This window comes from Lathyrus oleraceus, chromosome 4 (genome assembly GCF_024323335.1).
Source record: "Lathyrus oleraceus cultivar Zhongwan6 chromosome 4, CAAS_Psat_ZW6_1.0, whole genome shotgun sequence".
In the NCBI taxonomy this organism is placed as follows: Eukaryota; Viridiplantae; Streptophyta; class Magnoliopsida; order Fabales; family Fabaceae; genus Lathyrus; species Lathyrus oleraceus.
Genome location: NC_066582.1, coordinates 489,087,901 through 489,114,560, shown reverse-complemented (window position 1 = coordinate 489,114,560; position 26,660 = coordinate 489,087,901). Strand labels below are relative to the sequence as shown.

The following is a 26,660-nucleotide window of genomic DNA, read 5'->3' as shown; positions in this document are numbered from 1 at the left end:
AAGTTTGACACATTTGTAACATTTGATCATGACTAGAAGATAGGTTTACTGCTTGCTTAACTGGTTACCAAGTTAATTTTATTCTTCCATTTAGTAACATTCTTGTTGATGTGATGTGTTTGAAGTTAGAGTGATAAAAAAAGGAAACTATAAGAACAAGTAAATAACCAATTTCTTCTAAATTGTCATGTAAAATGTGCTCACAGTGCACAACCGAGAGCTTCAAATTAAACTCAAAACAGGTTCACTCTTGAAATGACCAAGAAGAGCCACACTGGAATAACAAGTGCAACATTTATTCCATTTCAGACAATGAATAAAATGAGTAATATCAAGCTTTGAAAGCCTCTCCAGCTTTTACCATATCTTCAAGTACCTTTGAAATTTGTGGCTCTGTCATACCTTCCAGTTTAATGCCTTTTTCAACGCCCAAATCTGGTATTAATGAACAAATTACAGTGTTCAAACATAGAAAACCAGTACAAAATAATGAGAATGAAAATGATGAACTATAATCAGAAAAGTTTGCCAAACATACAATGACTTTGCAGAGTAAGTAAACCAAAATCAACATTATAAGGTAATTAGTATTCTATTCGCAGTCTAGGCCTTTGACGATAAGCAAATTAATAAAAAGTAATAATTGCAACATAATTGACATTATAATATGCACATCTTATGATCTCTTTTTTTTCTTAATCCAAGTTGGGTCATGTTAAGAGCAAAGTTCTTCTAGCTGAATTTGAGATACTGTTTGAAGGGAATAAAAGTACTATCTGCCACTCAAAACGACACATTTGTTGTGCGTAAAAGTTAAAATTGTGATAATATTGAAATTTAGTTCCGTGCACACTAGTGATAATGCTAATTAGCTTATTTTCAATGCCAATGTGCTAGTGTTAATTTTCTAAAAATCGTTGTTATGAAACCGAAGGGGAAATTCATGTGAAAGATAATATAGAAAGTGAATGTAAAGTACAGGGCGAGAAATTTGAATAAAAACTGATGGAAATTAAGAGATATGATAGTGAGATACCATATTTTGCCCATAATTGGGGTTCAACTCCACTGCATTCACGGATCAATATTGACAATTTCGGGTTCAATGTCTTTAGCTGCTTGTAATTCTTTTCAACAACTGCCCTAAGAAAACAAAAAATAATAATAATTATAAGAGCTCATATTCAAATATGCATGAGATTTAGGCAAAAAGCAAACAAAAGATATATAAAAGATTCAACTTTTAAATTTTGGTCCGAAAAATGAAAATATATATATATATATCTCAAACCTTTCGGATAAGCTTGCAGGTGATGACTGACACATCAAAAACCGAATCTCTTTTATGTTTTTTGAAAGATGTCCTCTCCATGCCATTGCTTTCCTAGATAGAAGTTAAAATATTTGTGAGAATTTACCTCGTCACAAGGCATGGAGAAAAGGAGGTAAAGACTAACAATACAAGCTAAACAACCAACCACTGGCAGCTAGTGGTAGTTTGACTGGAAAAGCATACATATAAACACTACTCTACATAAAGACTGAAATTTCAAAGTTGATTTTAATGGTATATGTTGTTTCCCATGAAGAACCACACACTGGATAACTTTTCCAACGAAGTAGCCACAATTTGACCAATTTGACCTTATGCTTAACATCATATGAGTTTATCATTGCTAGTGGCTCAGCAATACTGAGGGACTACTACAATTGCAAAGATGCAGGGAAATCGGTATCAACCTTATGCACCTCTACTACTATAATAAGCAAACTGATAGAAAAAATCGTTATCATGAAGGTCGGTGTTAACAATGGCCAAAGCCCATAAATCCGTCATATAAACACGCAATGGCGAGTTGTAGCCTATGGTTCCGCCATGGCGGCCATCCCTTTACAGTTTCCATATGGCAGTTATCAAAAGTAAAACAACTGCCGCACAATTCCTCTATGGCCACAATCTAACAACACTAATGAAGCTAGACTCCCTATAACGAAATAGAATTGAATATGCCATGCAAGTACTGTAACATCCCAATTTGTAGGAATTAATTATTATATTATTTTATTATATTTTAATTTAATTATTTGGAGTGTTAAGTAATTAAGTGGTTGGGAGGTAGTATAATAATGATTATATTAATTGAATTAGTATGTTGATATGAGATATAGTTAAATAATTATATTAATTAAATTGGTATGACTAGTGAGTGGTTAATTATTTGAATTTAAATTTAAATATTAGGTATTATTGGGCCTAGTGATTAAATTAGATGATTTAAACCCAACTAGAATACTATTATAAATAGTAAGAGGTGAGGGGAGTGAGAAATATAATTCACTGGAGCACTAAAGGCAATGGAGAAAGAGGAGAGGAAAAGTAAAGAGGAGTCAGAGTTTTCATCAGATTTACAAGGTAAGGGGGGAAATCCTTATTATTATGGGTTAGTATGATTGGGTCAATGGGTAGGAACATGTTTTAGGTTGAAATCCCTAATTGGCATGATTTGGAATTATTAGGTCTTGATAAATGCTCTTGAATTGTGATGATTAAAGTATGCTAAAACTGTGAATGAATATATATTTGGATGAGTCATAATTTTCTGAACGTGTAGCTTCTTACGGAATCGAAATCGGAGGTCCGGAAGTCCTCCAACGATGAAAAATGCGGAGAACTCTGCATTCTGTTTCGTTGTTAGCGCAGGAACAGCTTTCTGTTTGGCGTTAACCGGTTAACCCAGGGCGTTAACCGGTTAACACTGTTACGATTTATGAAAAATTGCATTCTGTCTTGCGTTAACCGGTTAACCCAGGGCGTTAACCGGTTAACACTGTTAAAAGTTGCCAAGAAGCGCATTCTGTTTTGCGTTAACCGATTAACCCATGGCGTTAACCGGTTAACACTATTTGAAAAGTGAAAAAATTGATATTTAAACGTTGTGTGCATTTTGGAATGAAATCTATGTGTACATATTTGATGACTGGCCTATATTGGTGAATAATATATTGTATGAATGTGTATGTATACCATTATCGAATTGTGAATGATTTATGGTTATGGATGTGTATATGTAATCGTAATTGATGTGTTGTGATGAATGTGTATATGTACCAATTGTGAGTCATGGTGATATGTGGGATGTTAAGACAGTATATAGATGGTCTTAATTGCATATGTGTTGGTATGTGTGCATTCATTCATAACATGGTTGACTTCATTGTTGAAGTGGTCAAGCGGTGATCCTTAATTGGAAACAGACGTAGCAGACGTTAATCCTTGATTGGGATTAGGCGTAGTATTTAAGCGGTGATCTTTAATTGGAAACAGACGTAGCAGACGTTAATCCTTGATTGGGATTAGGCGTAGTATTTAAGCGGTGATCCTTAATTGGAAACAGACGTAGCAGACGTTAATCCTTGATTGGGATTAGGCGTAGTATTTAAGCGGTGATCCTTAATTGGAAACAGACGTAACAGACGTTAATCCTTGATTGGGATTAGGCGTAGTTTTAAGCGGTGATCCTTCATTGGAAACAGACGTAGGGCTTTGGTCTTGTCCGGATCGGAAGCGTGGCTTGGATTCTAGATATTGAATCGGAAAGCGGTGAAACTTTGAGTTCACATTACGGTACCACATGCATAGAGTCACATTGTCTTGCATTGAGTCGTCTATCGTTATGTGATCATTGGATGCATGTATTGATGTGAGTGTGATGTACATTTGAAATATGTGGAATAATTGTCTGTTAATATTATTGATGTGATTATACCAAGTGTGATGAATTCTTGAATCGTTGTTTTAATTCATTGTGCCTTATTATGCTGTTTCATAATGATTTGGAATTCTCACCCTTTCTGTTTGAATGTTACCTTTACATGGGTATCGTGCAGATACTACCGAGTAGTATTGTTGGAGTAGGTGGATGGTAGCTCGCTTAAGAGTAGCTGGAGAGTTTCCGTATTTAGTTTGAAATTGGGTAATGAGTCAATGCTCTGGTCATGTAACACTGGGTAGATTAGTGGTATTGAACTCGTATGCTTTATGTCATTAATTGTTTTATTTTATTTGATCATGGTATGGGACATGGATCATCTTATGAAATACATGAGTATTCTTTATTTTCCGTTGCGAACGCATATTGCTTGAATATTAATGATGAGTGAAATGTGTTATTTTGAATGACCGGGTGTATTGTTGGTTTTTGAAAGTTTTAAGTTTCGAAAACGTCGATGTGACGCCCTTTTCTTTATCTGCGTGCTTATTTACTCTGATTATATGCTAAATAATTTGGGGTAGAAAAAGGGGTGTTACATGAGTGGTATTAGAGCATGGTCGACCAGTTGGTCAATAGTAGTAGGTTTTCCATAGTATTTGATTTGTGTATCTGACACGATCGATACTATTTGTTTGATGTTTTGGGTTGTTCAGGACAATGGTTGCAGGCAGGAATGACGATGCCATTGCTGAGGCGCTGAGGATGCTGGCTGAATCCATGGGTCAGATCCATCAATCGAATGCGAATGCCGGTAACCAAAAGGAAGATGATGATGAGTTCCGTGCTTTGGGGAGATTCCAGCGGAACAATCCTCCTGTCTTTGAGGGTGAGCATGCACCTGAGAAAGCTCAAGCTTGGCTGAAAGCAATTGAGAAGATCTTCAGAGTCATGAACTGTACTGATGCTCAGAAAGTGCAGTTTGGTACCCATATGCTTGAGAAGGAAGCTGAAGATTGGTGGAATAACACTCTTCAGAGGTTCGAAGAAGACAACATTGAAGTTACTTGGACTCTTTTCCGTGATACCTTCTTGGAGAACTATTTCCCAGAAGATTGTCGTGGGAAGAAAGAGGTGGAATTCCTTGAATTGAAGCAAGGAAATGGTACCGTTGCTGATTATGTTGCTAGATTTCAGGAGCTTATCAAGTATTGCCCTCATTACAATACTGCTAATGCTGAGAGATCTAAATGTTTGAAGTTTGTGAATGGCTTGAGACATAAGATCAAGAAGGCCATTGGTTACCAACAGATTACTCATTTTACAGAGTTGGTTAACAAGAGTCGGATTTATGATGAGGATAGTAGGGAGAGTGCTTCTGTCTACAAGAGTTTGAAGGAGAAAGACCAGGATCGTGGGAAACCGTATGATGACAAGAGGAAACAATCAGGTTTTGGCAAGAAGCAAAGTGGGGGAGAATCTTCTACTCCACTTACGTGTTTCAACTGTGGCGTTGAAGGTCATCGTGCTGTTGATTGTAGTAGAGATCCTGTGAAGTGTTTCAATTGTGGCAGGGTTGGTCACAGAGCAAACCAGTGTAGAGTTGGTTCGAACGTAACTTGTTTCAACTGTGGTGAGAAAGGTCACATTAGTTCGCAATGTGGTAAGCCGAAGAAGGAGCAAGTGAAGGGGAAGGTGTTTGCATTGTCTGGTGCGGAGACCACTACCAATGAGGGACTAATCCAAGGTATGTGATTTATTAAGAGTACACCTCGATTGCCATTGGTGATACCGGTGCATGGAAATATTACGTGGGAACTCCAGGATAAGATGAGGGAATCGTATCAAAAGTTGTTCGTTTGAGGAATTTTCGAGGACGAAAATCTTTTAAGTGGGGGAGAGTTGTAACATCCCAATTTGTAGGAATTAATTATTATATTATTTTATTATATTTTAATTTAATTATTTGGAGTGTTAAGTAATTAAGTGGTTGGGAGGTAGTATAATAATTGATTATATTAATTGAATTAGTATGTTGATATGAGATATAGTTAAATAATTATATTAATTAAATTGGTATGACTAGTGAGTGGTTAATTATTTGAATTTAAATTTAAATATTAGGTATTATTGGGCCTAGTGATTAAATTAGATGATTTAAACCCAACTAGAATACTATTATAAATAGTAAGAGGTGAGGGGAGTGAGAAATATAATTCACTGGAGCACTAAAGGCAATAAAGAAAGAGGAGAGGAAAAGTAAAGAGGAGTCAGGGTTTTCATCAGATTTACAAGGTAAGGGGGGAAATCCTTATTATTATGGGTTAGTATGATTGGGTCAATGGGTAGGAACATGTTTTAGGTTGAAATCCCTAATTGGCATGATTTGGAATTATTAGATATTGATAAATGCTCTTGAATTGTGATGATTAAAGTATGCTAAAACTGTGAATGAATATATATTTGGATGAGTCATAATTTTCTGAACGTGAAGCTTCTTACGGAATCGAAATCGGAGGTCCGGAAGTCCTCCAACGATGAAAAATACGGAGAATTCTGCATTCTGTTTCGTTGTTAGTGCAGGAACAGCTTTCTGTTTGGCGTTAACCGGTTAACCCAGGGCGTTAACCGGTTAACACTGTTACGATTTATGAAAAATTGCATTCTGTCTTGCGTTAACCAGTTATCCCAAGGTGTTAACCGGTTAACACTGTTAAAAATTGCCAAGAAGCGCATTCTGTTTTGCGTTAACCGATTAACCCATGGCGTTAACCGGTTAACACTATTTGAAAAGTGAAAAAATTGATATTTAAACGTTGTGTGCGTTTTGGAATGAAATCTATGTGTACATATTTGATGACTGGCCTATATTGGTGAATAATATATTGTATGAATGTGTATGTATACCATTATCGAATTGTGAATGATTTATGGTTATGGATGTGTATATGTAATCGTAATTGATGTGTTGTGATGAATGTGTATATGTACCAATTGTGAGTCATGGTGATATGTGGGATGTTAAGACGGTATATAGATGGTCTTAATTGCATATGTGTTGGTATGTGTGCATTCATTAATAGCATGGTTGACTTCATTGTTGAAGTGGTCAAGCGGTGATCCTTAATTGGAAACAGACGTAGCAGACGTTAATCCTTGATTGGGATTAGGCGTAGTATTTAAGCGGTGATCCTTAATTGGAAACAGACGTAGCAGACGTTAATCCTTGATTGGGATTAGGCGTAGTATTTAAGCGGTGATCCTTAATTGGAAACAGACGTAGCAGACGTTAATCCTTGATTGGGATTAGGCGTAGTATTTAAGCGGTGATCCTTAATTGGAAACAGACGTAGCAGACGTTAATCCTTGATTGGGATTAGGCGTAGTTTTAAGCGGTGATCCTTCATTGGAAACAGACGTAGGGCTTTGGTCTTGTCCGGATCGGAAGCGTGGCTTGGATTCTAGATATTGAATCGGAAAGCGGTGAAACTTTGAGTTCACATTACGGTACCACATGCATAGAGTTACATTGTCTTGCATTGAGTCGTCTATCGTTATGTGATCATTGGATGCATGTATTGATGTGAGTGTGATGTACATTTGAAATATGTGGAATAATTGTCTGTTAATATTATTGATGTGATTATACCAAGTGTGATGAATTCTTGAATCGTTGTTTTAATTCATTGTGCCTTATTATGCTGTTTCATAATGATTTGGAATTCTCACCCTCTCTGTTTAAATGTTACCTTTACATGGGTATCGTGCAGATACTACCGAGTAGTATTGCTAGAGTAGGTGGACGGTAGCTCGCTTAAGAATAGCTGGAGAGTTTTCGTATTTAGTTTGAAATTGGGTAATGAGTCAATGCTCTGGTCATGTAACACTGGGTAGATTAGTGGTATTGAACTCATATGCTTTATGTCATTAATTGTTTTATTTTATTTGATCATGGTATGGGACATGGATCATCTTATGAAATACATGAGTATTCTTTATTTTCCGCTGCGAACGCATATTGCTTGAATATTCATGATGAGTGAAATGTGTTATTTTGAATGACCATGTGTATTGTTGGTTTTTGAAAGTTTTAAGTTTCGAAAACGTCGATGTGACGCCCTTTTCTTTATCTGCGTGCTTATTTACTCTGATTATATGCTAAATAATTTGGGGTAGAAAAAGGGGTGTTACAAGTACAACCATATGATATCCTTAAAAAGACCTCAACTATGTGTTTAGCAGTACAAGTATTCCTAAAGCAAATTAAACATTCATAATTTTAGCAAATAGTAGTCTTAACGCATTATCTCATTTTTGTTTAATTTAATAGTAAAGCCCAATACTCTGTTATAGTAAGGAACTAACACATACTTAATTAGATTCGTGTTAAAAGCTCAATCTCAAAAGAGAAATATAAAGTGGCTGAAGTTGATAAAGAATCGGAATTTTGAGGATAATTATTATGAGTAATCAAAAAATAAGAACTTAATTTCCACGAACATGCTAAGATTATTTTGACTGAATCCGAAAACATGAAATCCTCAAAAGAAAAAGCATCTGGGGTTCGTTGAGATTTCAATTATGTTAATTCAAGCTAACCCTTAGTATTGTCTTTTTTTCTTTCAAGGTACAATTAACACAACGCACTAAGACCTAGCATTCACGAAAGAATCCACGCATAATACCAAAATCGAACCTCTCAAGAGCACCAAAACTCTAAACCTAGTTGCTTATTATCATTCACGAAAATGAATCGAATCATTCTGATGAGAAAGACAATTTCAACATTTTCCGAACAATCAAAATCGAGATTATAGTGACATTGTATATATTTATTGCGCAAATGCGTAAAAAAATTATCAATGTCTTTTTTAAAAATAATATTTTAATATACATTATTTATATGATCAAACATGTGATATTTGTTCATATATATAAAAAATTTTATTTATAATATGTAGTATTATGTCAATTTTTGAAAATTAAAGATCGATATACTATTTTTGAAGTTGTCAATAAAAATGCAGTATTCAGCCTATAAAAAATATAGATTAAATAATTAAAAATTGTATCTCTCAATATACTAAACAAATAAAAATAAACATAAAGATTAACTCATTCTCTCACTCTGTCTCTCCCCCCTCTCTCCCTCCTCTCTCCCTCCTCTTTCTATCTCCTTTTCCCTCTCTTGCTCTCTCTCCTCCTCCCTACCTCTTCCCCCCTCCCTCCCTCCTTCTCATATATGAGTGGTGTAGTTGAAAGTAACCTAAATTTAAATAAATAAATAATAAATAATAAATATAATAATAATATTCGAAATAAATGAATCAAAAATATTCAAAATTAAATTAAACATAAAAAAACTAAAAATTGGAAAGAAAAAAAAAAGATATTAATGCAAGAAAAAAAATTTAAGCAAAAAGAAATAAAAAAGAGATAATAAATACTGACAAATTCTTTAATGGAATTTGATTTAAAATATTAATTTATTTTTAAATAAAATATATATCAAACGTGATATTGTTTAATTGAATGAAAGTATTAGTACTCAATTAAATTAAAGTGTTCTAGAGTGTTTCCCATGAATAGTATTGTTTGTATAAAAATAAAATAAAAAAGAGATAATAAATATAATGATTTGTATAAATTGTAGCATCTTTGTGTATTTTATATTTTAGAGAGAGGATTAAATACTTAAGAATATACAATTATTATTTAATTTTTTGTTCTTACTAATGATTTTTTAACTTGATCTATGCACGTATTGGTGCTATGAAGTACAATATGTTGTTAAATTTCTCATTTACCTTTTAAGACAACAATAATCTAAATTTCTCAATTTTGTTAAATTTTAGTTCTAAGTTGTGATGACAAAATAGTTTGAGTTATAAAAAAATACTTATATACCATAACTTTGTCAGAAATATTATGACGTACATAACTCTGAAGAAATTTTTTAACAAATATTCATCTAAATACATTTTTCTTTTATTTTTGAATTATATCACGAACAAAACCCTGTAACTTACAGCAAGGGATCGCGCTAAAAAGACCGGTTTAATTACGGCCCAATTTAAAATACCCTCGAACGGAAAGCGAACAAGTGGAGGAAATTTTATTATATATTATGACTACTGTTTAGTCTAGTCGTGATCATCTTTTCTACTTTCTCTAAATCATCTTTTCTGAATTTTATTCTTCTTTCTTTCAACAAAATTTCATTTTGCAATCATGGATCCTCTTCTCCCTGTTACCGCACCCTCTTCCCCACGTAGCTCCCATCCACCCTCTTCGCCACCCTCTTCCCCACGTAGCTCCCATCCACCCTCTTCCTCACCCTTTTCCCCACCCTCTTCCCCACGTAGCTCCCATCCACCCTCTTCCCCACGTAGCTCTCATACCTTGAACACTGGCACTGGCGGGCAGATAGCGGCTAAAGAAAGACCCACAGAGGAGTCACCGGTAGAAGGCGTCAAAGCTTTCAGCATTGATAAGAAGTCAATGTCAAGAAAAAGAACCGAGTCACACGCATAAACAGAAACTTCCCAGCATTCACAGTCTAAAGAAAGACCCATCAAAGAATCAACACGGGAATCCCATCCCTGGCACTGGTGAATCCCAAAAAAATTCAAAATTCCCAGCACTAACGAAGACTCACCGTATAAAGAAAGTTCTTTAAAAGATTCCCCAGATAAATGCGACCCTTCCAACATCGACAAACACTCTGCCTTTACCTATCAGAGAATCCCCTAAGAAACTCAAAAATTTTAGCGAAAAGTCACCCATAGATGAGTCATCGGGAAAAGACGTTAAGCAGTCATCGCCCACCAGCAAAGAGTATTCCCCAACAGACGAAATTTTCGACGTCGAGCAGTCATCAGGAAAAGGTGAAACTGCTGATGGCAAGAAGTCCTGCCAAAAAGGCAAAAGTTCCGACGACGGCGAGCATTCGCCGGGAAATGAAAAATCCACCAGCAAAGAGTATTCCCCAACAGACGAAATTTTCGACGCCGAGCAGTCATTGGGAAAAGGAGAAACTACTGATGGCAAGCAGTCCTGCCAAGAAGGCAAAAGTTCCGACGTCAAGCAGTCGCCGGGAAATGAAAAATCCACCAGCAAAGAGTCTTCCCCAAAAGGTCAAACTTCCGGCGAAGGGACCCACCATGATATTGATAACATCTTAAAAAGGATGCAGTTCAATGAATTATTTTCCGACTTAACGTGCAAGTTTTTTCTGGCCATGGGAGGGTACATTGCATTTGCTGTTTAACAACATCGTTGGATTACCGCTGCAAATACCCAAACCATTATGCTCTGTATTGAATTAGTGGGTTTTTTGGTACATTCATGGTTCGTGAAGGAGTACTCCATCCTTTCTTTTAGTCACATGTCATCGAAGTTTCCATGGAACATCATATCCAACATGGTCATTTGCTGTGATATTGCCGCAGCTGCAGGAAAAATATTCTCCGGCAATTTGTTTGCAGGTCTATTTGCTACTGACTGGGCAGGGCTTTTTATCATCTTTATGTATAAACAGTGGCATGTAATAAAGCTATTAAAGCGTGATCAATCTTAGTTTAGGCGTTCACATTTGTAATAGCTGTCTTTTATATGAAAACTATTAAAAGTAAAATTATGGGGACAATAATATCTATTAGTGGAACAATGTCCATAGTATTGTTGAAGGGTCCAAAATACTAAATGTAGAAATTATACCTTCAAACTCAATTATGCCTTTGCGGATGTTTGTTTCTTTGGAAGTAATTTTTCATGGTCAACTTTGGCACGTATTAAATTTTGCGTGTGAAGACTTTCCTATCTATTATGTATTTTTAATTATAAATGCATGTAAACTAAGTGCTTATAAAACCGCTTATATATAATAATGTTCTATAATAAATATAAAACAAAGTCAAATCATATATATATATATATATATATATATATATATATATATTATATATATATATATATATATATATATATATATATATATATAAGTTCTTTGAAAATAAATATAAATTTTTGATTCATGTAAAATTTTATAAAGGTGATTTAAGATTATGAAAACGGTTAATTTTTATCATTTTCATTAATATATTAAATAATTTTGATTGATGTGAAATTTTATAGACGTGAGATCTATATGATAATATTTTTTAATCCAACGGTGAATTTTATTATCCGGACAAAAGGTGAAGAGTTAATCGTTATATTTTTAAGTTTGACACATTTGTATCATTTGATCATGACTAGAAGATAGGTTTACTGCTTGCTTAACTGGTTACCAAGTTAATTTTATTCTTCCATTTAGTAACATTCTGGTTGATGTGTTGTGTTTGAAGTTAGAGTGATAAAAAAGGGAAACTATAAGAACAAGTAAATAACCAATTTCATCTAAATTGTCATGTAAAATGTGCTCACAATGCACAACCGAGAGCTTCAAATTAAACTCAAAACAGGTTCACTCTTGAAATGACCAAGAAGAGCCACACTGGAATACCAAGTGCAACATTTATTCCATTTCAGACAATGAATAAAATGAGCAATATCAAGCTTTGAAAGCCTCTCCAGCTTTTACCATATCTTCAAGTACCTTTGAAATTTGTGGCTCTGTCATACCTTCCAGTTTAATGCCCAAATCTGGTATTAATGAATAAATTATAGTGTTCAAACATAGAAAACCATTACAAAATAATGAGAATGAAAATGATGAACTATAATCAGAAAAGTGTGCCAAAGATACAATGACTTTGCAGAGTAAGTAAACTAAAATCGACATTATAAGGTAATTAGTATTCTATTCGCAGTCTAGGCCTTTGACAATAAGCAAATTAATAAAAAGTAACAATTGCAACAGAATTGACATTATAATATGCACATCTTATGATCTCTTTATTTTCTTAATCCAAGTTGGGTCATGTTAAGAGCAAAGTTCTTCTAGCTGAATTTGAGATACTGTTTGAAGGGAATAAAAGTACTCTCTGCCACTCAAAACAACACATTTGTTGTGCGTAAAAGTTAAAATTGTGATAAAATTGAAATTTAGTTCCGTGCATACTATTGATAATGCTGATTAGCTTATTTTCAATGCCAATGTGCTAGTGTTAATTTACTAAAAATCGTTGTTATGAAACGAAAGGGGAAATTCATGTGAAAGATAATATAGAAAGTGAATGTAAAGTACAGGGCGAGAAATTTGAATAAAAACTGATGGAAATTAAGAGATATGATAGTGAGATACCATATCTTGCCCATAATTGGGGTTCAACTCCACTGCATTCACGGATCAATATTGACAATTTCAAGTTCAATGTCTTTAGCTCCTTGTAATTCTTTTCAACAAATGCCCTAAGAAAACAAAAAATAATAATAATTATAAGAGCTCATATTCAAATATGCATGAGATTTAGGCAAAAAGCAAACTTAAGATATATAAAAGATTCAACTTTTAAATTTTGGTCCGAAAAATGAAAAAATATATATATATCTCAAACCTTTCGGATGAGCTTGCAGGTGATGACTGACACATCAAAAACCGAATCTCTTTTATGTTTTTTGAAAGATGTCCTCTCCATGCCATTGCTTTCCTAGATAGAAGTTAAAATATTTGTGAGAATTTACCTCGTCACAAGGCATGGAGAAAAGGAGGTAAAGACTAACAATACAAGCTAAACAACCAACCACTGGCAGCTAGTGGTAGTCTGACTGGAAAAGCATACATATAAACACTACTCTACATAAAGACTGAAATTTCAATTATGTTAATTCAAGCTAAACCCTAGTATTGTCTTTTTTTCTTTCAAGGTACAATTAACACAATGCACTAAGACCTAGCATTCACGAAAGAATCCACGCATAATACAAAAATCGAACCTCTCAAGAGCATAAAAACTCTAAACCTAGTTGCTTATTATCATTCACGAAAATGAATCGAATCATTGTGATGAGAAAATCAATTTAAACATTTTCCGCAAAAACGAGACATTAAGTGACATTGTTATATTTTTATTGCGCAAATGCGTAGAAATATTAACAATGTCTTTTTGAAAAAAATTATTTTAATATACATTATTTATATGATCAAACATGTGATATTTGTTCAAATATATATTAAATTTTATTTATAATATGTAGTATTATGTCAATGTTTGAAAATTAAAATAGATATATTATTTTTAAAGTTGTCAATAAGAATGCATTATTCAGCCTATAAAAATATATAGATTAAATAATTAAAAATTGTATCTCTCAATTTACTAAACAAATAAACATAAACATAAAGATTAACTCGCTCTCTCTCACTCTCTCTCCTTTCCCCTCTCTCTCCTCTTCCCCTTCTCTCTATCTCCTTTTCCCTCTCTTCCTCTCTCTCCCTCCCTACCTCTTCCTCTCCCTCCCTCCTTCCATCTCATATTATGAGTGGTGTAGTTGAGAGTAACCTAAATTTTAAAAAATAATAAATAAATAAATAAAATTAATATTCAAAATAAATGAATTCATAAATATTCAAAATTAATTTATACATAAAAAAACATAAAAGTTGGAAAGAAACAAAAACTGAAACATATTAATGCAAGAAAAAAATATTAAGCAAAAAGAAATAAAAAAGAGATATTAAATACTGACAAATTCTTTGATACTCATGCTAACTAATTGAGTATCGTTATCTTTAATGGAATTCGATTTAAAATATTAATTTATTTTTAAATAAAATAAATATCAAAAGTGATATTGTTTAATTGAATGAAAGTATTAGTACTCAATTAAATTAAAGTGTTCTAGAGTGTTTCCCATGAATAGTATTGTTTGTATAAAAATAAAATAAAATAAGATAATAAATATAATTATTTGTATAAATTGTAGCATCTTTGTGTATTTTATATTTTAGAGAGAGGATTAAATACTTCAGAATATACAATTATTATTTAATGTTTTGTTCTTACTAATGATTTTTTAACTTGATCTATGCACGTGTTGGTGCTATGAAGTACAATATGTTGTTAAATTTTTCATTTACCTTTTAAGATAACAATAATCTAAATTTCTCAATTTTGTTAAATTTTAGTTCTAAGTTGTGATGACAAAATAGTTTGAGTTATAAACAAATACTTATATACCATAACTTTGTCAGAAATATTATGAGGTACATAACTCTGAAGAATTTTTTTAACAAATATTCATCTAAATACATTTTTCTTTTATTTTTGAATTATATCACGAACAAAACTCTGTAATTTACAGCAAGGGATCACGCTAAAAAGACCGGTTTAATTACGGTCCAATTTAAAATACCCTCGAACGGAAAGCGAACAGGTTGAGGAAGTTTTATTATATATTATGACTACTGTTTAGTCTAGTCGTGATCACCTTTTCTACTTTTTCTAAATCATCTTTTCTGAATTTTCTTCTTCTTTCTTTCAACAAAATTTCATTTTGCAATCATGGATCCTCTTCTCCCTGTTACCGCACCCTCTTCCCCACGTATCTCCCATCCACCCTCTTCCCCATGTAGCTCCCGTCCACCCTCTTCCCCACCCTCTTCCCCACGTATCTCCCGTCCACCCTCTTCCCCACGTAGCTCCCATCCACCCTCTTCCTCACCCTTATGTTGTTATGAATTCATGTGATTAACCTCCATAACTTCAACAACAAAACACATCAAAATTAAACACCCAAGTATCACAATTTCAACAACAACATGATATCATCATATATCATGGATGAGGAGTTTGAACACAACAAGTTCATATGTACATGTATAATAAGGATTTCAACATCATAAACACAACCATAACAACTCATGTAATCACAACAATCATGAAGAGCATATCAAGCACATGTTCATGAAAACAACAACAAGAAGAGAAATATTAATCACATAGCATGGATTACTCATGATTTGTTTATGATTCTACAACCCTAACTTTTCTAGAAACCTAGAGTTTCTAACTTGAACTCACCTAGTAGTAGAAGAAGATGAAGTTGGTGGTGATGAAGATGAGATGATGAAGATGATGGTTGTGGTTCCTTCCTCTTCTTCCTCTTTCTTTCTCTTTCTCTTTTCCTCTTTCTTTCTCTTTCTCTTTTCCTCTTTCTTTCTCTTTATCTTCTTTTCCCTTTCTGGTATCTCTCACTCTCTCTTACCTACTTCTTCTTATCATTTTCTTCTTCTTTCTCTTACCACCACACAATTATATATATATATATATATCATATACTTTATATATATTATAATATTAGGTAGTAGTAAAAATATCCCAATTGATAATTCATCTTCCAGTACCAATTGACCAATTATTAATGTTACCAAAAATGTCCTCTCTTGTACTTATTAATATTGGTTTGTCTCTTTATTAATAATTAATCCCTTCAGAGTTCACTGGTTACTCTATTGGTCCCAATTAATAACATTTAGAGCACATAGGAGCTCCAATTTGTACAACTAACAAAAGATAGAGTACACAGGAACTCAATTGATCTCAACTGACAACTAATTGAACATTTAAAGGAATATGGGATATTACATTCTCCCCCCCTTAAATTGAAATTCGCCCCCGAATTTCCTCCACTCAACAAACAACCAAACCTTGCATCAACGTCTTAGACCAACATTTGACTTCTCTTCGATTTCAAGTCTCTGACACACTCATTCTTCTAACTTATCTTCGCTATCAAATTTCCTTCTTCAAGAACTCTTGAAACTTCTTGATTTCCATTATAATCTTATCCTGATATTGGATTAACATTTACACTTGCTCCCACTTAATTTGTCTGATATACCGCTCAACATCAGTTGGTCTCTTTCCTCCCAGAAACCACGACTTCCCTTCCTTGCAGTAAGTTACACAAAACATAAATATGACATCTTATCTCGACTTGGTTAATCAATACTCATCAATCCTTCATAAGAAAGTTTATTGATTCCCTGGCCACAAACAATATTGACTACTCTTTTCTTATTATGCCTTCAATAAATGTGGCAACTTGTAATCCGTCTATCGATAATCTCATCAACCTCACTTGATATGATAATTCATGCTACAAGCCTCTACTCCTACTAATTCACTTCTCTTGTACTACTCCAATGGGATAGAACCATTAGCACGAGATTGTCTTACTCTTATCCTTACCTCCATTCTTAAGAGTAACTATCTCCCTGATCCCCATAGACTTGATTTGGCTCTTTCTTTCGTCACCTTCCATTGTGATACTCTGATTCCAATAGTGGGACACTTGGGATTCCTAGGCACTACTGTTTAGCTAACAATCCACAAAGAAACACACTTACCCTCCAGAGTGCCTACTGTCCAAAATGGTACTAGAACCTTGTCGACTTCCATTAGTAGAATAACTTCCTTAATGACTCACAAAAGTTTAGAATAAGACCAACACTCTTCAAAAGATAGGTATCCAGGAGTTACATTACCACAACCATAAAAACACAGAACATCCAAATTCATCACGTGTTCGATGCAGCTAAACCAAATTAGTTTGACAATATCCGGTTCTGGTTACTATATTCCATATCAAATCCTCTTGTGGGGTTTTGATTCACTCAAGATTTATCTCGACACATAATCTCGACCAATAACAAAGTAACATCGTCAAGGAACTTTAAATCATCAACGAGACACCACTTCTAAGGAACTTAAGCAATCTAGAGTGTAACTATGAGTGTCCATACACCTGATAGAGTCACACACAATATTTCACACATATCTAGCGACAACGTATCACTTCGTATCCAAAATCATTCATCTCAATCGTCCTGTCCCATCTTCCATGATCTTAGCTCATGCTCTTAGTAATATACAATCCGAGTTACATGTTTAACTTCAGGAATATTTGATTCTCGTTCCTCCTGGGAAGTATAATCCATGAATCCTTCCGATAGGGTAGAGTATCATCGTACACATCCATTACCACTCTCAGGGAGTCTACATCTAAGGCTATGAATCCGAATGAATCAATCAATTTCATACCATGACCAACCACTTCACACCTTATCAATATATACCATATACCTAACTAATCTCTTCCAGATCACCATTTAGTAGGTCTCTTCGACAATCACTCCTTATGGTTCTCATTATCTGTAATAATGATACACCCAAGAGTTACTCCCACCGAATATGGTTCACTAGGTTGGTTCCCCAAACATATGACTTCTATGATATCTCTACAGATGGCCAACTACACATTATACCTTCAGAAATCCCAATTTCAAAACTACCAATCTGACTTGTGGTGACTTGTAACTCCGTCCTCAATTTGTACATCCACAATGATACACTTATGACATTTAAGACACCCTTAGCTCCAACACGGTGTGAATGTTTATACTCCACGACCAACCAACCAACCAAACACTTCTCAAGAAGATAAATAAAAACCAGACTTCCAATAAGCCACTACTACTCTTACAATCCAAATAAAATGCACTTAAGATGAACCTTATCATTGCCACACACTTATGACTGAAATTTTCTTCTAAACCAATACCTATTACACCCTTCGTCATACTGGGGTTACTTGTCTAGATGACTTTCCACGAATAATCCTCATTGTCTCCCAAGAAGCTCTTGCAACATAACATATTCCACATCCTATACTTAGTCCACATGCTCCAGCTTTGTTTGTCTATCATTAACTTAACTTCTTAGAATACAAGACTCACTACTCAATAAAATGTGTGTTACTTCGCATCCATCTCAAGACAAGAAATCCACTACACTTGCTTGTGACCATAATGCTACTATCACATACTTCTCTTAATATCAAGGTATAACTTCCTCCACTCCACTACATACTCTAGAAACCCTTGATGCGAGAAATCATCAACTACAAGCCTATAACTTCGTCTTAATGAATCTTAATGGTCCCATTGTACCTTTATCTAAAATGTACCCCATTACAACAGTTGTATTGCAACATCCACACTACTTCCACACTCGGTGTTCACTTGTCTTCCTATGGTAATTCTCTAAGTTCCAATTATAAAACCATTCTACTAGAATTCCTTAAATCCAACTTATTTGCTCTTCTCCTCAACCATGTCTCATACAACCAAAACTCACTGGGGCTTCCATTACTATATAATGTGTGTTATCTCTCTCCAACATAAACTCTTATAATTGATCCTTAGGTAACTCATCATTCCATTACAGTTTCTCACTAACACCAAACCTCTGACTAGCTATCTTGAATCCGATCTCCCTCCTAAGACTGAACCTACTTGGTTTATCTTCTAACCTCCATTTGGTCCATACATGTTTCACTTGGAATAGGCAGCCATGTCCTCGAGTCTCTCCTTAGACTTCACCACTACTTTAGGCTCCCAACAAAACTGAGACGTCCTTATCCCTCAAGTCCTTAACCACTTGCAAGGTACAATTCCAAATATATATATACTCCATGAAGTACTCTCGTTCTTCCAAAATATTTTAGTGGCCTTAGAAACTGAAACACTAATACACTACCTCACTTCTAGACCTTATGACATATGTGCAACATAACCATCCTTTCTCCTTCACCATATGGAATTACTCACAATACTTATTCCATGTCAGTGAGTATATCTTACTCCACTAGCAATTCACACCTTTCTCAAAGCTCTAACAATTCATCCAATAGAGATCCTCAACTTCTCAACTCCGTTAACACTACAGAATCGCTTGAACGATACACTACTCTTCAATTCCATAATACCCAAATCATAATTCCTACTGAAACTTACAACTGAGCTATCCAGTTCTCCTTACTTTCTAACTCTTGGCTTGAGCCTATCCTCAAAGCACAAGTTCAAGCCACACTTCGGAGTCCTCGTGGTCGCTCAACCATGATCCTACCTACCATGCACAAAATATTAGGTTGATCAGGCCCAATACTACATACAGTGATATTAAGAATCATGTTGGCTAAACACACATATGAGGCAGGAATAGATTTACTTATGATGTTTCAAGGCTAGGTCGAGAATCGACCTGCTCTGATACCAACTGAAACAACCCGTATAATATATATCTAGAATAATATCATACAAGTGTTAAATTTTGGTACTGTCACAACATAAGTGCCTAATGGCATCAATATATACACATGTCCAAACTAAAACATCAATGGAACATGTTATACCAAAATGCCTAAAAATAAAATCTAAGAACTATGTGCAATATCTTCATTGCACACAACTCCACAACGGAAGATCATGATAAACAACATTCCTTGAAACATCCATAAACAGCTTCTCATAGATCCAACCTATAAAGAATTACCTGAAAAATAACAACAATGATGGGATGAGATAATAATCTCAGTGAGTTCTCCTATCCTATGGGTCCACTCGGCTCTACAAGGTTTCTAGTCAATTTTCAACTCATATCCAACTCAAGTCAACAAGGGAATGAAGACTTGAGCGATGGGGAAACTATCTCGCAATCGTATGGCAACATGCATCTGAGTTCTCATAACTCAACCACGATATTATTCAGATCACGACGCATTAATTCCCGAACGGACTTATGTCTAAGCCAGGCCCGATTCATGCATGCTCGTATGATTTGACTTTCGCGATGGATATTTGGTTCCCCTATGGGACTTAAACCCACTTTGAGAACCATCACTCGTATGGGACTTTACCCACTTTGAGTCTCTTTCACCGTATGGGCCTTATCCGACTTTGGTGTCCACCTTTCCCCCATGTCCACCATGGTTAGGGCTCAAACCCAATTGAGACTCGAATCATTGGTCCCACATCCCAATGCTTACTTATCTAACATTACCACAAGAGATGTGTACCACCACAGAAAAACACACATTCTGAATACATGATCGGTTCCATAATCATCGGTTCCACAAACCATAACAAAATTCGTCAATCACGGGTGACTTCATTCACCATAATACACACATAATAACATGGCATCACTACGCCAAAAACTGGAATAGACAGCGCACCTTAGAGGGCGCTTTATTACAAAAGCGCTCTCTAAAGTGAAGCGAAAAATAAGGAGCAATAGACAGCGCACTTTAGAGGGCGCTTTTGTAATAAAGCGCCCTCTAAGGTGAAGCGAAAAAATAAGGAGGAGATAGAGGGACAACAATACATGGCGCTTTTTATAAAGCGCCCTCTAAGGTTACCCTTAGAGGGCGCTTTTTGTAAAGCGCCCTCTAAGGTTACCCTTAGAGGGCGCTTTGAATAAAGCGCTGTTATAAGTCCATGTGCATTTCCAGCTTATAAAGCGCTTCTGGAAAGCCTTAGAGAGCGCTTCCATAAGCGCCCTCTTAGGCCCCCTTTAGAGGGCGCTTTTTTTTTCCACAAGCGCCCTCTAATGTCCCCTTTAGTAAACATTAAAATTATAAAATACTGCGCGTTTTGTTATTTCACTATCTGTTATTTTCGTTCTTTTTCACGTTAGGGTTCTAAGGCGTTTTCCTTCCACCTCTGTTAGATCTACATTATTACTGCGCATTTCCTCCTTCTACCAATCAAAGGTACACGCTTTGCCCAATTTCTGTTTTATGTTATTGCTTTGTTTTAGCTTTGCCCAATTTCTGTTTTATGTTATTGTTGTCTATGCTACGTTTGTTTCGACCTGTAAAGTTTCAATATTCATAGTCATTTAAATAGTTTGGGTTTATTAGGAAATTGACGGTTGGTTTTTAGTGACCATGATAGCGCATGCAATGGGACTACATTACCCAGTAGTTAGGGTTATACGACCTATGAACATATGATTTTGTGTCAACACCAGTATCATTAGAAACCTAGGTCCGAATGTGTTTGAACTCTTCTGAAATTGTTTTTTGTTTATTTTAATTGTTTTCTTTATTACAGGTAAAATGGCTATTATGAAGTCAATCATTCGTGCAAGGGGCAAGGGATGCTCGAAAGTATCAATTGATATTTGTTTATATGGAGATGCTCTATTGTCGTCAAGCCTCATTCGCGTAGATGATGATGCTGGATATTTTAAAGTATCCCTCTACGACAATGGAACATGTCCATCTAAACATATACCAATTCTATCTTCAAAAGATAAGGGACCAAAAATATAAGGGGATTACGCAGCAAATCGAGTCAGTTGCATAAAAAGAAAAAGGTATAAACACAATTATATGATATTTATGATTTTAATTGTTTTTACATTTGTCATCTGATTTTAATTGTTTTCTTTTTTACAGGTAAAATGGCTATTATGAAGTCAATCATTCGTGCAAGGGGCAAGGGATGCTCGAAAGTATCAATTGATATTTGTTTAGATGGAGATGCTCTATTGTCGTCAAGCCTCATTCGCGTAGATGATGATGCTGGATATTTGAAAGTATCCCTCTACAACAATGGAACATGTCCATCTAAACATATATCAATTCTATCTTCAAAAGATAAGGGACCAAAAATATAAGGGGATTACGCAGCAAATCGAGTCAGTTGCATAAAAAGAAAAAGGTATAAACACAATTATATGATATTTATGATTTTAATTGTTTTTACATTTGTCATCTGATTTTAATTGTTTTCTTTTTTACAGGTAAAATGGCTATTATGAAGTCAATCATTCGTGCAAGGGGCAAGGGATGCTCGAAAGTATCAATTGATATTTGTTTAGATGGAGATGCTCTATTGTCGTCAAGCCTCATTCGCGTAGATGATGATGCTGGATATTTTAAAGTATCCCTCTACGATAATGGAACATGTCCATCTAAACATATATCAATTCTATCTTCAAAAGATAAGGGACCAAAAATATAAGGGGATTACGCAGCAAATCGAGTCAGTTGCATAAAAAGAAAAAGGTATAAACACAATTATATGATATTTATGCATAGAAAATGTTAATTCTTGATCTTATACATCACCTAACTAATTTTATGATATTTTAGGTTCATGCTATTGATATTGAACAAAAAGAGGTTGTTGCTAAGAAGACTGCTGCTACCAAAAAAAACATACATCTCAGAGATGCTTTTGCTACTTAGTTTTATTTCTTTTTAAGTTATGAATTGGTTGTATATAGAATCTTTAGAAGTTAAACGATTATATATCAGTGGATTGTTGTATATGTATGGATTGTTGTATATAAGGCTTGTTGAATGCAATGTGTGAAAAAGGGCTTCAATTTATATAGTTTTGGGTGTACTGCTTCAATATACAGGTTGTCTAAAATAAATAAAAAAATATAGCGCTTTTTAAAAAAAAATAATTAAATAACCACCCACTTTAGAGGGCGCTTTTACTGGAAAGCGCCCTCTAAAGTGGAAACATTTAAGGGTTTAGAGGGCGCTTTTACTGGAAAGCGCCCTCTAAAGTGGAAACATTTAAGGGTTTAGAGGGCGCTTTTACTGGAAAGCGCCCTCTAAACCCTTAAAAGTTTCCACTTTAGAGGGCGCTTTCCAGTAAAAGCGCCCTCTAAACCCCTTAAATGTTTCCACTTTAGAGGGCGCTTTTTTGAAAAAGCGCCCTCTAAAGTGGCCCTTAAAGGTCTTAAAGAGCCACTTTAGACAGCGCTTTCACTAGGAAAAAAAGCGCTGTCTTTACCTATGCCAGCGCCAGATTAGAGGGCGCTTTAAAGCGCTGTTATAGGCCAAAAAAAGCGCCCTCTTTTCCCTTATTTGGCATAGTGCATGTTCCATACAACGCGTCTCATTCTCAATCATGGCAACAATTCGTCCACAACCTCACATAAGCGTTGTACGAATGAATACCGTATTCTCATACATATATCACACATGTTCCATAACTTAGATCATATTTCTAAGTTATTAATCACGTTATTCTCCTAGGTTTCCTCACCCATCTTTGTAAGGTTTTTAATCATGTTACTTCACCTTCCACATAACAACAATATTTAATTTTCATCATGACATAATTCATGGCATTTATAAATCACATAATATTTTATAACATGGAACAATAATAATAGTCCCTTACGTTATCTTTCTAACGCATCCGTCCGTGTCCAAAATGGAGTTATACCACTCAATTAATTCATTAATCTATCTTAATCAAGATTTAGATTAATATTTATTCATGCATAAGTATTCAACAACAACATCTTTGGCTTAGTGGTAAGGCTTGTACAATTCCAAGGAGGTCCCGGGTTTGAACCCCATTTGTGACATATTTTAATTCATATTGATCAAATGAATCAATCGATTGAATGAGAATTTCTCTCAAAAATTTCACTAAACCAATCGATTAATTTCCATTGATGCCAAAGGCCAATCTCCATTAATTCTCACTTATTTTCCTTAAATAACTCCTCTTTTATTTTCCTTTCCATCTACCATTATTTTTACCTACCATTTTCACGTAACATAATTCTTCAACAACAATCAACACTCAAGGATTCCTCAACCTCATAAACACATGTTCTTAACAACCTCAACAACCATGTTCAATTACAACAACACCATGATCATAGAAAACATGGTTAACTCATGATTCATGGAATATTTCATGAATAGCTTATGTTGTTATGAATTCATGTGATTAACCTCCATAACTTCAACAATAAAACACATCAAAATTAAACACCCAAGTATCACAATTTCAACAACAACAACATGATATCATCACATATCATGGATGAGGAGTTTGAACACAACAAGTTCATATGTACATGTATAATAGGGATTTCAACATCATAAACACAACCATAACAACTCATGTAATCACAACAATCATGAAGAGCATATCAAGCACCTGTTCATGAAAACAACAACAACAAGGATTCCTCAACAACAAGGATTCCTCTTTTATTTTCCTTTCCATCTACCATTTTTTTTACCTACCATTTTCACGTAACATAATTCTTCAACAACAATCAACACTCAAGGATTCCTCAACCTCATAAACACATGTTCTTAACAACCTCAACAACCATGTTCAATAACAACAACACCATGATCATAGAAAACATGGTTAACTCATGATTCATGGAATATTTCATGAATAACTTATGTTGTTATGAATTAATGTGATTAACCTCCATAACTTCAACAACAAAACACATCAAAATTAAACACCCAAGTATCACAATTTCAACAACAACAACATGATATCATCACATATCATGGATGAGGAGTATGAACACAACAAGTTCATATGTACATGTATAATAGGGATTTCAACATCATAAACACAACCATAACAACTCATGTAATCACAACAATCATGAAGCGCATATCAAGAACATGTTCATGAAAACAACAACAACAAGAAAAATATTCATCACATAGCATGGATTACTCATGATTTGTTTATGATTCTACAACCCTAACTTTTCTAGAAACCTAGAGTTTCCAACTATAACTCACCTAGTAGTAGAAGAAGATGAAGTTGGTGGTGATGAAGATGAGATGATGAAGATGATGGTGGTGGTTCCTTCCTCTTATTCTCCTCTTCTTCCTCTTTCTTTCTCTTTCTCTTTTCCTCTTTCTTTTTCTTTCTCTTCTTTTCCCTTTCTGATATCTCTCACTCTCTCTTACCTACTTCTTCTTATCCTTTTCTTCTTCTTTCTCTTACCACCACACAATTATATATATAATATATAATATATATATATATATATATATATATATATATATATATCATATACTTTTTATATATTATAATATTAGGTAGTAGTAAAAATATCACAATTGATAATTCATCTTCCAGTACCAATTGACCAATTATTAATGTTACCAAAAATGTCCTCTCTTTTACTTATTAATATTGGTCTGTCTCTTTATTAATAATTAATCCCTTCAGAGTTCACTGGTTACTCTATTGGTCCCAATTGATAACATTTAGAGCACATAGGAGCTCCAATTGTTACAACTAACAAAAGATGGAGTACACAGGAACTCAATTGATCTCAACTGAAAACTAATTGAGCATTTAAAGGAATATGAGATATTACACATCGGGAAAAGGAGAAACTACTGATGGCAAGCAGTCCTGCCAAAAAGGCAAAAGTTCCGACGTCGAGCAGTCGTCGGGAAATGAAAAATCCACCAGCAAAGAGTCTTCCCCAAAAGGTCAAACTTCCGGAGAAAGGACCCACCATGATATTTATAACGTCTTAAAAAGGACGCAGTTCAATGAATTGTTTTCCTACTTAACGTGGAAGTTTTTTCTGGCCATGGGATGGTATATTGCATTTGCTGTTCAGCAGCATGGTTGGATTACCGCTGCAAAAAACAAAACCATTATGCTCTGTATTGAATTAGTGGGTTTTTTGGTACATTCATGGTTCGTGAAGGAGTACTCCATCCTTTCTTTTAGTCACATGTCATCGAAGTTTCCATGGAACATCATATCCAACATGGTCATTTGCTGTGTTATAGCCGCAGTTGCGGGGAAAATATTCTCCGGCAATTTGTTTGCAGGTCTGTTTGCTGCTGAGTGGGCAGGGTTTTTTATCATCTTTATGTATAAACAGTGGCAGGTAATAAAGCTATTAAAGCGTGATCAATCATAGTTTAGGCGTTCACATTTGTAATAGCTGCCTTTTATATGAAAACTATTAAAAGTAAAATTGTGGGGACAATAATATGTATTAGTGGAGCAGTGTCCATAGTATTGTTGAATGGTCCAAAATACTAAATGTAGAAATTATACCTTCAAACTCAATTATGCCTTTGCGGATGTTTGTTTCTCTGGAAGTAATTTTTCATGGTCAACTTTGGCACGTATTTAATTTTGCGTGTCAAGACTTTCCTATCTATTATGTATTTTTAATTATAAATGCATGTAAACTAAGTGCTTATATAACCGCTTATATATAATAATGTTCTATAATAAATATAAAATAAAGTCAAATTATATATATATATATATATATATATATAAGTTCTTTAAAAATAAATATAAATTTTTGATTCATGTAAAATTTTATAAAGGTGATTTAAGATTATGAAAACTGTTAATTTTTATCATTTTCATTAATATATTAAATA

General features: G+C 34.5%; 2 protein-coding genes across 4 annotated transcripts in view; both read right to left on the bottom strand.

The window, feature by feature from the left end:
- Positions 1–164: 164 nt before the first annotated feature.
- LOC127076526 (NADH dehydrogenase [ubiquinone] 1 alpha subcomplex subunit 2) lies at positions 165–15,866 on the bottom strand. The gene is made up of 4 exons (XM_051018202.1): positions 15,677–15,866; positions 1,292–1,384; positions 1,037–1,143; positions 165–435 (listed from the first exon to the last, which is right to left on the bottom strand). The coding sequence occupies exons 2-4, from the start codon at positions 1,375–1,377 to the stop codon at positions 332–334; spliced, it is 297 nt and encodes a 98-aa protein (XP_050874159.1). The 5' UTR covers positions 1,378–1,384; positions 15,677–15,866; the 3' UTR covers positions 165–331.
- Positions 12,116–26,660, bottom strand: part of LOC127076524 (NADH dehydrogenase [ubiquinone] 1 alpha subcomplex subunit 2) — a 159,080-nt gene continuing 144,535 nt past the window's right edge. For all 3 annotated transcript variants that reach the window (XM_051018200.1, XM_051018198.1, XM_051018199.1), the window contains exon 5: positions 12,116–12,335. In XM_051018200.1, the coding sequence (XP_050874157.1) occupies positions 12,265–12,335 (71 nt within the window). In that variant the 3' untranslated portion in view covers positions 12,116–12,264. The remainder of the gene's footprint in view (positions 12,336–26,660) is intronic.